Source organism: Equus przewalskii, chromosome 4 (assembly GCF_037783145.1).
Source record: "Equus przewalskii isolate Varuska chromosome 4, EquPr2, whole genome shotgun sequence".
In the NCBI taxonomy this organism is placed as follows: Eukaryota; Metazoa; Chordata; class Mammalia; order Perissodactyla; family Equidae; genus Equus; species Equus przewalskii.
In genome coordinates, this window is record NC_091834.1 from 78376498 (window position 1) to 78391590 (window position 15093).

The 15093-nt window shown below is 38.2% G+C and overlaps 1 protein-coding gene across 1 annotated transcript in view; it reads right to left on the reverse strand.

Moving 5' to 3' along the window:
* AASS (aminoadipate-semialdehyde synthase) overlaps nt 1–15093 on the reverse strand; it is a 55588-nt gene that overhangs the window by 12118 nt on the left and 28377 nt on the right. Inside the window, exons 12-18 of the mRNA XM_008514425.2 lie at nt 14054–14113; nt 13791–13858; nt 10578–10696; nt 10261–10387; nt 6501–6611; nt 6300–6408; nt 5325–5465 (exon numbers count right to left, since the gene is read on the reverse strand). Coding sequence (XP_008512647.1) covers nt 5325–5465; nt 6300–6408; nt 6501–6611; nt 10261–10387; nt 10578–10696; nt 13791–13858; nt 14054–14113 — 735 coding nt within the window. The remainder of the gene's footprint in view (nt 1–5324; nt 5466–6299; nt 6409–6500; nt 6612–10260; nt 10388–10577; nt 10697–13790; nt 13859–14053; nt 14114–15093) is intronic.

Below are 15093 nucleotides of genomic sequence, written 5' to 3' on the forward strand. Positions count from 1 at the left end.
TACCAAGATCTTTTCTATTTTTTCCTGCCCCTAGATAAGATGGTACTGAATTATGTTCCACTACATTTTTGTTTTGTTTTTAAATAAATAATAAGCTAAAAGCAACAGATGAATGCTTGCTATGCTCAAATAGCAATAGCAATATTCTCACTCTGTTCTTTTTCTTTACTCCCACCCGCTTCTGAATGTCACGTCAGGCACCAGTCTTGTACATTTCACTCGCACGGCTAGCATTTATGGAGCACCGACTCTGTAGGTGCCAGGGATCACACTCACTGTGGAGGGAGTAAGGAGAGTGATGAATACGATACAATTTCTGTTTCCACTCCCTCCTTTATTCATTGACTGTCTACCAAGCACCAGGAGCTGTGCTACAGCAACTATAAGGAGCTCACACCCTGGACTAGACAACCTATGGTGCATGTTGGGGACCAGGAGGAAGGGAGATCTCCCCTCACAACAACGACAACGCAATGAACATATGGTGAAACTCAAAAAAGTGCTACCCCGTGATCTTCCTGATGTGAGAAGTTACATCAACTCCCAACTTCTTCTGGTTGCTCAGTACTCCTCTTACCCACACCCCTCCCCCCAGCACACACACTCAAAATGCAGTGAGGCATTTTTTTCCTTTAATTTTGATTAAAGGATTAAATTTTTCTTTTAGTATCTGAGGTTTATGATCATCCCTGAAATAATGGAAAACATTCTGGAGTGATAAAATCAGGGCTGAGGATTCTGGTTGGGGCTGCTGGTGAACTGAACTGTGTCCTGTTTGCACCACTGTGAACAATTTCTGACCACATCTAAAGGTACACAAAACAATGTACGAGGGAGCTGCCAATGCCGTTCAGACGGATTCTGAGGAATTCACCCAAAGGAGTCTTTGCCTAAACTTAAAGATTCCCAGAGTTTATTTGTGGATGAGTTCTGCACGTGCCTTGGTATGAGGGAGAAAACGGAAGCGTATGTATATGTATCTGATGCCTCAGGAGGAAATGGGCTATGATGCTGACTGCAATGTCAGGTCTGGCCACAGCTCTCCGGTTAAAAGGCTCATTTTGCAGAATGTCAACACTATCTAAAATTCCAAGAGTTGGAATCTGAGGGAAGTGAGGAATGCTTTTCATTTAATTTTCTTATGAAACTCTTCTGGACTGCACAGCAAACATTTCCAGAGGGACCACTTCTGCACTACTTCTTTAAAACCAATTCCTTCTCTCAGGATTCTAAATTTCTAAAGAAATCTAACAAGAAGGTAAATGTTAACCTTTAGGGTCTCTCTCCACACCCATCTCACTTCTCTAACCTATGGCAATTCTAAAGTTTTGTTTACTTGTTTGAAGGTTAGGACATTTCTTTAAAGAACAATTCAGTAAAGACTACTATATTCTAGCACTTTACTAATCAGAAATAAATCAAGTGGTTCATAAATCTATCTGGAGAGCTTTGTGAAAAAAATAGGCAAAAGTAAGCTGAATGGTAACGATTCATTTAGAGTGAGTGACAGCTGCAGATGCAACCGGACCCCAAAATTACTGGATAATCATCATCATTTGATATCAACTCAAAGTTGCATTTCTAGTGACATATCACGGGGTTCATTAATAAGCCCTGTCCTGTTTAGTATTTTATTAATGACTTGGATGAAGATAGATATTTATCTATTTGGAAGAGAATATGTATTTTTTTTCTGACTTGACAATGCTCACCCCCAAACCCACTCTCAGCAGAAAGACTGGCTCATTACTCACTGCTGTGGCAGGCTGCTCCGAATCCAACCCTTTTCCCCACACATGCACCCGCACCTACACCCACACGTCTCCCAACCACAGAGAATCACTCACAATAAGGTTGATTGCTAAACTAACCAACACAGGAAATACACAGACAATCATTTATTCAGGGCCCACTGTGTGCCAGGTGCCTTATATATATATGACTTTTAATCCATGTAACAACCCACTTTTCAGAGGTGAAAACTGAGGCTGAAAGAGTCACCCAGAGGCGGATTTGAGTCCGGGCCTATCTGACTCCAATGTCCATGTTCTTTCTACAATACCATACTGTCCCCTTAATAGTGCTTATTTGTGGATCAGTTTTTGAGAAGGATATTGATTGACAAGATACAGCATTCCAGATTATACCACCAATGATGCACCTGAAAATTGCGTTAAGAATGGTTGCAGGCAACAGAGAGAGCAGCAGCTCTTGATTTCCTACAAAGGAGGGGCTGGGTGTGGCAGCCAAGCTAAGGCAGGCAATGGCAAAGAGCTAGAAAACCCATCTCAGAGCTGTGTTCGCAGAGCAAGCATGATCCTTCCTTAAGAGTATTTGGTTAGCTTTGAGTAGCTTGGGAGAGGAGGCTGAAGGAGATGACAAAGCTCTGCCATGTCACGCCCTGGTGCCACCAATGTCCCATCACCCATGGAGGGAACAGAACTAAGAGAGACATGATCTCTGTGTCCAAATATGAAGAAGGAAATCAGATTCATTAGAATTAGGATTAGAAGTTATAAATTAGAAATAGTACCAGTGGCTGGAAATTACTACAAGGACGTAGGACAATGAGACACATCCTAATTCATAGGCCTAAGTTGCTGGAAAAGTTTGTCTTCAACTTTAAGCAGAAGTCAGAGAGTTCACCTGGTTCCTCTGTTATGATTCTGTGAATTATATAAGACCTGCTCCATGGTGGAGGGTGATGGTGGCAGAGGGGATGGAGGGACGAGAATAAAAGAGAAGCTTTAAGAAGTTTAACAATCTGGGTTGGGAGACAGTCTGATACACTTGAATTACTGAGTGAATGATACAGCATTTGGAAAATTCTTAGACACAGCCCATCGAAGTGTGGGAGTTCAGACAAAAGGATAGTGAACGGGGGCTGGAAGGGTCAGGAAAAGCTGCATCCACAAGAGGAAACTTGAGCAGGACCTTGAAAAAAGTATCATTTTAGCAAAGAAAAGCAAAGCATCGTGTTTTCTGTTGGTGTTCTTCACAGTGTCAGGGAGATGCAAAAAGCACTCTTTTTTACAAAAGGAGTTCAGGATGAAAGGGAAAAACTTCAAATTCAACAACAACAACTTCTGCTGCCTCAAAATCACCTCTTGCTTTTCCTGAGCTCTCACCACCTTCAATTTCTTTACGTAGCTAATATTTGCTAGGGACTTATGACACACTTGACAATTGTAACGCAGATCATCGAGCCCTACTGCAAGAAGCTTGCGAGGTGGTATGATCATGCTTATCTTCAGACAAGAAGCCCAAGCTCAGAGAGATTAAATGGCTGTTCTAGTGCCACCCAGCCACACTGGCAGAGCTGGAGCACGAAGCCAGGCCCACTGACAACAAATCCCTTGCTCTTTCTGTTGCACGGGTTGCACTCTGCTGACTCCTTCATTGTTATCATCTTTATCATTTATATGGTCTCCTGAAAATAAGCATTTTGCCCAACTGAAGCAAAAAGTTTTCCTGCATGTTAACTGATACCAAACATTGGCCAGTCTCTTTTCCACGACTGCAGAAGGGGGAAGGAGCTGTTGAAATGCAACCGGAGATAGGCTGTAGCATATAAAAAGATGTGTGCCTGGTAGAAAATCAGGCAGTTTCTAGGCCAAAGCTTCTTGATGCATAGAATTAAGGAACTGGATGAAATCTAAGTGCCCACATCACACATCAGGAGGCTGATGCCCAGGCCCGGCCTTTGGTGACACTGTGAGGGATGCCAGCACTTGGACCAGAACTCTGGGGTCCTGTTTCTTATGCTGAAACACGTGAATATATCTTTCCAGCATCAAATTCAAGTGTCCTGCTTGTTTAGTAGAGTTTTAAGTGCAGCTGTGGTCCTCTGCTGACTACATCAGTTCTCAAATCCACCTGCACATGAGAATCACTTGGGGAATTTTTAAAGATCCCAAAACCCAGACGAATCAGAATCTCTCAGGAGGAGACCAAGACATCAGTAGTTTTTAAACTGCCCTGGTGATCCCCATGTGCAGCCAAGGCCGTGGGCCACACTCTACATCATAGGCACAGACGACAACGGCTGATAATAGCATTCACCTTGTTTCTAAAGAAATTCTTTCATTTTGCTCATTTGTACGCAAAATATATTTTGATTCACAGATACACTAAGAATCTATAATACTGCTTCCAGAATAACCTATTTAAAACACACAACTGATCGCATAACTCATCACTCCCTGCAGGGCGGAGACAAGGGTGAGCTGAGGGAGGTGCCTAGGACTCAAAATTTAAAGAGAAGCCTTCCGTCTGGTCATGTTTCTTCCCAAACATGAGTCTTCCCTCACAGTTAAGAGGATAAACTATGAAGGCAGACAGATCTGATTTGGATACTGGCTGTGCCACTTGGGATTTCTCTAACTGCGGCTGAGTTAGCCAAGCTTCTTATGCCTGCTTTCTCCTTTATAAACCTGACAGGGTTGTAAGAATCAAATGAAGTCACTGCTTAGCATAGTCATGAATGGCAGCATCCCAGCTGGCACCTTCTTAGCCTTCGAGGATGAGCACATCTTGTCTTCTCTGCTAATTTTCCTCCTCCCAACTCCATCAAGGTCAAATCAGTTGCCCTCTCAACTGTATTGTGTGGCACTTTAGCAAACTTAGGAAATTCTCTCATTGGATTATAGCTATTTATTCCAGTGTCTGTCTTTCCCGCCATGAGGCGATCTGGTCAAAGGGGAAAGAAAAGTCTTTGGAGTTAGTGAGACCAGGGTTTGAATGCCAGCAGAATGATCTTAAACATTCTCTTTGAGCCACAGTTTCCCTGTTGTAAAATGATGAAAATAATACTAAGCTTCAAGAGCTCTTCTATTCTGGTGCACAGCAGCTGGGAAAGAAAGCTTAGTTTCTTCCCCCGACCCACTAAACCTTCTATTCTAAGAGCTACCCTCATTCCAGCTGTGAGTTCTCCGAGGTCAGGAATTTCATTCAGGGTGACAACCTTTGGTCCCTTGTCCCAAGTCCAGCACATAGTGGGGACTCAGTAAATGTCTATCATGCTGAAATAAATTGCAAGAAACTTTACACATGCAGAGAAGATGAGAAGTGAGTTTGCAAATTGCAGAAACAAATTGCCAAGAAGGCAAAGAGGAAAGAACAAGCACAGGCTTTGCTGGGAGTGGTGAGGAGACCACAGCAAATGGAACAGAAATTGTACACTGGGAAACAGCGCAGAAGGAGAGAGCGGAGGACAAGCAGCACAGCCATGGCGAAAGGGCCTTGGTTTTGGGTGAGAGAGTTTGGACTTTCTTAGGCAGGGATTGCAGGTTCATGTCTCTAAAGCTGTGATGAGGCTCCTTCACCTTGCCATTGAGCAGATAGGTGGCAGGCTGCATGATGTTCATCAAAACTCCCACGGGACTCCAGCTAAACTTGTATCGCAAAGGATTGTCCGAATGCTCAGGGGCTGGAAGCCCCCCACAGTAGGAAACGTAAGATTCAATCTGAAATTAAAGAATCAATAAATTAGCGAGAATTAACAATAAATTAGGGAGAATAACTTATCTAAATAATTAATTGAGTACATTGACACAAGTGAAGGAAACTTGCTACAGTTTTTCCTTTCTTAAAGTTACTAAGGCTTTCAAAAATACATCCTTAATGCCAAATACATCCTTGATCAGTCACAGTCATATTTGATATATATGCATTTTTTAAAAGCCCTCTAGAGATTGTGACTAACATTAGCTAAAAATCCAACTATTAGTTCAATTCTGCTTGGTCAATTCCTCTTGACTTTGGTATTCAAATTACATATTTGATTATAATTTGATTATATATTATAATATATAATTATGATTAATTAGTGTTAATTAATCAATATATAATTATAATTAGTTTATTCTATATTTGATTATATATACTACATATATATAACCTGAAACATTTAATTTGATTCATCACACTTTCATATCCAACATTTCCTTCTCATATGTAAAAGATACTTCATTGCCAACAGATTAACGATATTCCAAAGAATTTTTCCCACTTTTAAAAGTCAAACCTTATCTCTAAGGCAGTCTAAATTCTTTTATTAAAGAATATTATATTATGGTAGCATCTATTTCTCTAAAAATTTATTGTTAAGACTTGGACATTGTTTTACCATACAAATATTTCCACAGTTACAAAATTTTACTTGAAATTTCCTGCCAAAAGTAGGGGTTAGAATATAGCAGCTTCTTTAATCAAAATTACAGAAAGATTATTTCTGTACACAAAAGTCTAGACCTTTTAACATTTCCCTAAATGGACTTTTGGATGTAAATTGGGCTCACCGTGGCTCCCACTTCTTTGGCCTTATCTATTGTCTCCATTGCCAACATATGATCAAGACCAGGGTCCAATCCCAATTCGCCAATGACTGTGATGCCAGCATCTGACACACTACAATAGGCGGAAAGAGGAGGAAGGAAAAGCTGGATATAAAATAAAAATAATGCCATGGTGCTACTTTGTTGAAAATGACTGACACTTACCTCTTTTCTAACTCTTTGAGTGCTGGTGTTATGTAGCTTGCAGTGATCATGTTAACTTTGTTTGTGATACATGCCTTGGCCACAAGAGGATGCAAGACATAAGGCAACAAGCTTAAAAACAGAAGAAGAAATTAATCAGAGATCTTCTTTCCCAAGCCTACCTTGCAACGTAGCTTGAATTGCGTGAAACTCCGTCCTAAGGCATCAGTCTGATTATACTCTCTCAGAAATGATCAATGACTCTGCGGACTGTAGGATAAACTCATCCAGTTATCACACTTAAAACTCTCCATGATATAACTTTCACCTAACCTTTCCATTTTTCTCCCCCGATCTCCTTCATAAATCATCTATGGGAACCAAAGAAGCTATTGTAATTCTCCACTCACAGCCTTTACTTTTCCAGCTCTTGGAAGGCTCCTTCCACCCATCCACCCCCATTCAGGTCATAATCTCCTTTAAGAAATGTCTGGAAAGGTACCTCCTCCAAGAAGCTTTCCCAGATTCCCCCAAAGCCTCTTTCCTAGGCATGCATCCAGCTACTTCTTCCTAAAATTTAACGGAATGTATTCCATTCATCCTTACATATCTGTGATTTTCTGTCTTGGGTCCTCTACTACAAGATAAAGTTGTTATTCTTTTTACCTCCATATCTCTCAAATGGCTATCAGGAGGGGGTTAAACTAAGTCAAGGTGGCTCATGTGTTACACTAAACAGTAGTTTAGGAAGGGCCAGGGGAGGAAATAGGCTTTAATGGCATTGATTGGTGTAAAGCTATGAAAATGGCTAAAAGTCTATAGGTGAGCAAAAAATGAAGCTGTATTCAAGATTCAAGTTTGATTGGGTGTTCTAAAAATTCGGCTTGGTGTCTTAATTTGGTGCTGAGACTACAATCACAAAACATGAATTTCCATAAATGCTGATATAAATGAGCATAATTATATTCTATCCAAGAAATAACAAAACACCCTGTCAATTGCATAACAATATTTAAGTTCTACAAGCGTATTGCCTATTTGGTAAAGCAATCTACAAAGTACCAACGAAAATATAAATACAAACTTATAAACATTATCATACTATATCACCATACTTGTCAAATTCATCCTGCGTACTTCATATTTTCTCTATTTCACATAAAACAAAACAATAAAACCACCTCTCAGGCACTTAATCCTCCTCAGGTCAATAGAATGGACTATTACTACTCAGAATTGTTATCATGTGGAATAAAATTATGTACACATTTTGTCAGTATCAATATGAAAGCCATTGATTTTTGTTTTTTGGGTTTTGTGTGTGTGTGTGTGTGTGTGAGGAAGATTGGCCCTGAGCTAACATCTGTTACCAATCTTCCCCTTTTTGCTTGAAGAAGATCGTTGCTGAGCTAACATCTGTGCCAACTTTCCTCTATTTTATGTGGGATGCCGCCACAGCATGGCCTGATGAGCGGTGCTAGGTCCACACCCAGGATCTGAACCTTCAAACCCCACGGCGCTGAAGTGGAGCACACAAACTTAACCACTATGCCACCAGGCTGGCCTCTTTAATGTTGTTTTTTTTTTTTAATAAAAAAGAATTATTACTAAATATGGTAGCCCTTTAACAGCCAACGAACAAAATGCTTTCAAAACTCTTTGTTGGAAAAGTGTTACTAGAGAATATATAATGACATTATCTTAAAGGGTAAGTGAGGATCTTTTGTCACATTTCCAACATTGAAACCTTGCCTGATAAAATTTCACCAAGACCTAATATTTTTAAACTTTAGCATTATCTGCACTAACCTAATAACATGCTGAGAACTAGAAGGGTAGGACTTTGATGGTGCCTTGTTTAGACAGAGATTAGAGTTCACAATTCACTGTATACGTGATACAGTAACTACTCAAGGGGACATAACTCGAATTATTTGAGTTGAGTCCAACCCAATTAATCCAAATAATTGGAAATGCCACTTGTGAAAACATAGACAAAATACAAATGGAATTTTAAAAGTAACTTATCAAATTTGATTACTACTTTGCATTAAATCATTAAAAACTAAAATTGAAAAATAAAAACCATAAGAGTTTGACAGATCATTATAAAATATTTTGTGAAACGTATTTTTTACTCATTTTATTTTGCTAGTCCGTATCACTGTGATTACATCAAAACATTCTTTCTCTAACTTAAAAAATAAAAAATTACTTAAGAAATAGTACAGGCTAACAATCTTTAACAGCATACCCACTACTCAGCAACAAAACTCAACTAACTGAGGAAAATTAAATACAAAACAGATTTTTCTATTGTTAAATCTTATTGACGGCCATCAGTTTGCTAAATTTTAAAATTTGAACATACTAATAGATTGTTTACTTTGCCCATTATCTTGTCATATCATAATTCAGATTTAGTTCCAAATATGTCTCATAATGTTATTTTTTCTTTTTTTTTAAATCAAGAAACAATGTTATACTTAGGTACCTATGTGTGGCAAAATAAATTCTCTTTGTTTTACTCAGAAGACTAGAACATTAAATTTTGAATCAGGACTTATTTTCATACTCATATCACTGACAGACAAGGTCTACTGGTCATTAGTAAATTTTTGCTGGATAAAAATTAATATACATTAAATTTGTATAAATTGAATAACATTTTAAGTGCCCAAAGTGAGCTCACATTTAAATATATCAAGAGAGAGCACAAAAGTTCTCACTTAGAATTACCTTTCATTGTAGCTGTTTTCCAAGGCTGTTTTTTAAAGTAGGACATCACAGAACTTCCTCCAAAGATATCACTTGAATCTGATCTAACTCTGAAAGTGACCTAACTCTGAATGAGCAGGTAACTTTCTTCCTTCTATCTTGGAAAAATTATATTCTGAGAATAAATAGCTATTCTTAACATTTTGGTATTTTCAAAACCAAGTTCAATTATAGAGTGAACCTCATGTAGCTCTATATCTAGAAGTTAGATATGCATTTTTATTATAGTAATAAACACTGTATTTCAAGATCTGTTCCCATGATAAGACTTAAGATGGTCATAAAGCTAGAGAAGCTACATTTTCATTTAAGCTGCATAAGTCTAAAGGATAAAATAGCCACCAAAATGTATGAAACATGAATACATCATGATCTAGCAATTCCACTTCTAGGTGGATAACCAACAGAAATGTGTATATATGGTAACCAAAAGACAAATACTAACATGTTCACAGCAGCACAATTCATAATAGCCAAATTTCAGAAACAACCTAAACATCCAAAACTGTCAAATGGATAATAATGAGATATTCACACAATGGAATATTACACATCAGTGAGAATGAATAAACTGCAATTATAGAAAACAACACAAGCAGCTCTCATAATCACAATAGTGAATGAAGGAAGACAGCCACAAATGAGAACATACTGAATGATTCCAATTGTACACAGTTGCAAACAAGCAAAAACTAATTTATTTATTAGACGCCAGGATAGTGCCCACTCTTGTGGAATAGGGCTAGAAATGGAAGGGCTTCAGGGGTACTATTATATTCTGTTTCTGGACGTGGATGATGGTTACATGGTGTGTTCACTTTGTGAAAATTCATTGAGCTATACGTTTACGATTTATGTACTTTTCTGGATGCACACTTCAATTAAAAAGTGTACTTAAAGAGAAAAGAGACGAGAAAAGAAGAGAAGAAAGAGGAAACACAGAAAGAGAAATAGCAACAATAAGAACTAAGCATATGGCAGTCATTTCTCACTAGATACTAACCTGATGACAAGATCCTGTGTTGCCACCAAGGAGCCCAACTTCTCTTCTTGTTTACCAATGTCCACGCTAACAGGATTAATATTATATTTCTTTCCTAACTGTTCAATTTGATTCTTCATGTCAGAGCCTATTTCAAGAATAAAAAAGTCTAATTTTTAGATTTCCTTCACTAGTCAGGGAGTAAAACACATTTTAATATCTCCAAAGATAATTTTTCAAAGTTTAAAAACAAAATAGTCATATAAAATTCACAGAGTAAACATGCTTTAAAATCGATTTTTCTTCTTCTTCTTCTTTAAAAATTAGGCTTTGCTTACCTACTGTTATTTCTATGTTGTCATCTCTTGACAGGTATTCCAGTACAGGCTCAGATATGTAACCAGTTCCAAGAACCAAGACCTTTTTCTTGGTGCCTGAGAGTGTCTGAGTACGCTCCCTATAAATAAAAAGGGGGGAGGGGGAGAAAAATTTAACAAAAAAATTTTGAATAACAAAATCTTATCCCCAAACCAGATTAAAACTTAGACTATGAGGCAATAATTTTTCCCACATTTCTTCCAATAAGAACCTCAACAGGAGCTCCCTATACCAACATTTTTCATTAACTATTTTGGATTTTGTATGATGAACAACAGACCATGACATTGCTGAGGTGTGAGTCCATAGACTGTCCTGAATTTCCGATACCACCAGTGAGGTGCAGATGCTCGACCACTGCCTGGCTTACTCACGATCGAGCAGCTTGGTCGCACACTTTATCCCTCCAGGGGACGTGATTCAAAACCACGCTAGGGGCTTTACATCAAAAAACCTTATTTACTCCTCACAACAATCTGAGAAGACAATAACTTGAGGAGGAGATTATTTTTATCCATATTAGACATTATTTTGTCATTTATCTTTAGGGCCACTTGAAAACAGTTAAAACCATAATTTTGAAATGACAAATGCCATGGGTTAAACATAGAAATCTAAGACAAGTTACTAGGCAGGATTTTAATTCTTAAACAGTTTATTCTGTTGGAATCTGTACCCCCTGACAGATAACTCGTTGTCTTTCCTACAAACTATGACTTCCAACACAGTGATTAAGTCTTATCCACCTTTGTAAACCCATTAACGCTCAGAACACTTCGTCTTAAATATGGAAGATACTCGTTAAAACTTTCAAATCAAATTCTCAAATACCAATGGAAAACCATGGAAATGGTCAGGTGCCAGGGGCTTATGCAGCAGGCTCTGTTGTTGGAATCTTTTAGGCCAGGATGTCTCTCAAGTTTTACCTTTTTCATTAATTATAAGTGAATAGAAATAAATATAGGGGGGTGGGGATGGGCAAAATGGTACAAACTTGTAGTTATAATAAGTAAGTCATGGAAATGTAATATACAGCATGGTAACTATAGTTAATAATATTGTATTGCATATTTGCAAGTTTCTAACAGAGTAAATCTTAAAAGTACTCATCACAAGAAAAAAAAATTCTAACTGTGTATGGTGACAGATGTTAACTAGTCTTATTGTGGTGATCATTTCACAATATATACAAACATCAAATCATTATGTTGTGCATCTGAAACTAATATAATGCTATATGTCAATTATAGCTCAATAAAAAAAGTTGTAATAATAAATAAATAAACACAAATATAAAATGTCCCTGCCTCTCTTCACCCCCAACACATTCATATTACTGATGAAGTGAGGTCTCCTTTAACTACCATCCCCATCCCATTTCACCTCCCAGAAAGAACCATTATTATTTGGTTATTGTATGTCCTTTCTAACAACACTTTTTGTAGTATGCGTAATTAAAAAATACTATTTTGATGTCCAAATATAAAATGTTCACAATATACTTTTGAAAACTTGTTCATAGATTCTAATGCTGTCCATCTCATCAGCAGCCCCAAACTCCACACTCCAGGCTCCAGGTTAATAATCACTGTGTTAAGTGATGAAGAGAACATAAGAATAAGGCAGGGTTCAAGATAGATTAAATTGCCTTTCAAAATGCAGTCTTCACTGTCAGTCTCTTGGCACAAGATTCCACCCGGGAAGGAGGGCAGAAAGTCCTGGCAATTGGAGCCAAGTAGACCTGCTGCTACATGAAATATGATGTATAAGGGGGAGATATCATCGTGACTGGTCACATTAGACACATCATTAGGATTAGTTTATAAGAGATCATCAGATGATGAAAATCAAAAGACAGAGAGGGGGCCAGCCTGGTGGCACAGTGGTTAAGTTCACACGTTCTGCTTTGGCAGCCCAGGGTTTGTTGGTTCAGATCCTGGGTGCAGACCTACGCACTCTTATCAAGCCATGCTGTGGTAGGCGTCCCACGTATAAGATAGAGGAAGATGGGCATGGATGTTAGCTCAGGGCTAGTCTTCCTCAGCAAAAAAGAGGAGGATTGGCAGCAGATGTTAGTTCAGAGCTAATCTTCCTCAAAAAATTTTTTAAAATTAAAAATTAAAGGAAAAAGAAACAGAGATCTACGAAAAATAAACACACATGAAGTTTCCTCTATAAGTGACTCTCCGATGGGTTTATAGAGCTAGCTGCTTTTTCAAAAAACAAATTATACACTCATGGTATCTTATGCCAGAATATTTCACTATTTCATTGACACATAAAAAGTAAATATAAGCAAACTAACACATACGAAAAAGCATAACAGTATACTTGATCTGACCAGATCGCGTATTTACTTCTTGTAGGCAGAAAAACTGAGAAAAAAAGATAAGGCAGTTTTTTGGTTTGTTTTTAATTTTCTCACTCTGGTTTCTCCAGAGAATTCCATGCCTGAGTTATTTTGTTAAATGTGCATAGACCAGTGGAGGAGATATAAACACAGATCCAGTACAATCAGCTGAAGGGGACCAGAACATTCCAGAGATGTCAATGTTTTCAAACTTTGAGTAGTAAAATCAACAAAGGAAACAAAGGCCTTAGCTAAGTTCCTTTCTAAGAAAACTATTCTCCGGAGTAGTTTTGCCACATTACTTTTTAGCACCTTCCTCCTCGTAAGACTCTCCAGGGAAAACTGACCTCTACCATTTTCTTTCCTCATTTCTTTTCTTAATTTCTAACCAAGAGCCCACTTCCCTAAACAGTATATTAAACAAAAGAGAGTCCAAGAAAAACCAGACTGAAAGCACCACAGAAAGGGTTCATGTGCTCATTTTCCTTTGAGAAAATAACTGAGGTGCGACAGTATGCAAAATGCTAGAGGAAGAACAAGGGTTTCCCCAAAGGACATCCGTTTGGGTTTTCAATTGCTTATATACAAGTCTACATAGGATATTAGAAAGCCAAAAGGATGCTACAATATCATTCAGGGAAGAAGAATTCACACTGGTTTCAGCCAGTCACTTAGTTTGAATTTCCTATATTTACAGACATTTTCAAAATTTACATATTGAATAAACCTAGCATCACAAATTCACACGGAAGCATTAAAAAATACTCATGAGCTCCAAGATAAGAATAATTGCATAAAACAAGAGGATTTGAACAATGCTTACCTGCTCTCTCGGAGTTTCTGGATATATTTATACTTATCAGGCAATGTACCATTGGATGTAATCACTGCCTAAATGTATATGACACAAGACATCTCTTTAGTATCCACATTTTAGTCCCAAAAACATAGGCTTGTGACTGATAGAGAAGAGACAGAGTGACAGAGAGAGAAGGACAGAGAGAGACAAAGAGGAAGAGAAAGAGGAGAGAGAGGATGATGGTGGAAAAAATACACTCATGGAAAGAAATTCTTTTCATAACTTACATCTCGCACCACAGGAGAAAAATTCTGACTTTCAAGAGGTTGTGTTGCGTCTGACAATATCTGAAATGAAAATAAGATTGGTAAGAGATCAATGACATTGCAAAGAAGGCTTCTTCATGTTTGTATCCATATTAAAATATTAGTCAAAAGAAAAAAAGAATTTAGAATACAATTATCTGAAGATCACTGAATAGAAATAATCGGTAAGAGAAGTCAGTCTTCCACAAGCAGTGAATTCTGCCCCAAAGAGCAGGTCATTTTAGCACAACTTCCAGTTTTAAAACTAGAATGTGATTACAATCACCTTTGCTTGCTGGAAACACAAAACAGCTTATCCTTGCCCACCAGCGAGATGTGTCATACTGAGCATGCTGGCAAATATCACGAGCTTTACAGTCGCTCCTCCCTCAGAGGGTCTCTATCTCACTGCAAAGTTCAGGTTGCTCTATTAGAAGTCGAGAATGAGTCTTCCAGACAGCAGGGCCACCAACCCTGCAATAGGGAGTCTCCTCAGATGAATATTAGTTCTACATATAGGCACATTAGCATTTCAAAGTCCGCAAGGAAAATGACTTGAGCAAGTAGACCTCAAGAAGTCATCCACACTCTTCCCATTATCTCGCAAGAATGTCAGATGGTCAACCACAAAAGCCACATCTCCCATATTAACATCCTTCTAGTCCTCCTCTTTTCTTCCAAGGTATCCAACTCTTGAATAGACTGCCAAGGGATAAAGGTCATGAGTCAGCATGGTTGCTTCTGTTGGTCAAGCCCTTAGGGAGACAATCCTTCCTCCCCAATCATAGGCTAAGGTCCAGGACACTCACCCAACTAAGAAAGAGCAAAATGTACCTAGCAGATGCTGGCAGGATAGTATTTATTTACTTGTTAAAATAAATATAAAACTACTTTTGTGTATCTAAAACACAAGACATCTAGACTATGTATTCCCAGATATCTATTCAGGTAAGTATACCTATAAAACAGGGTATACTTTGGGGACCCCATGGAACTGACACACCAAGGGTCCTCCCACTGCT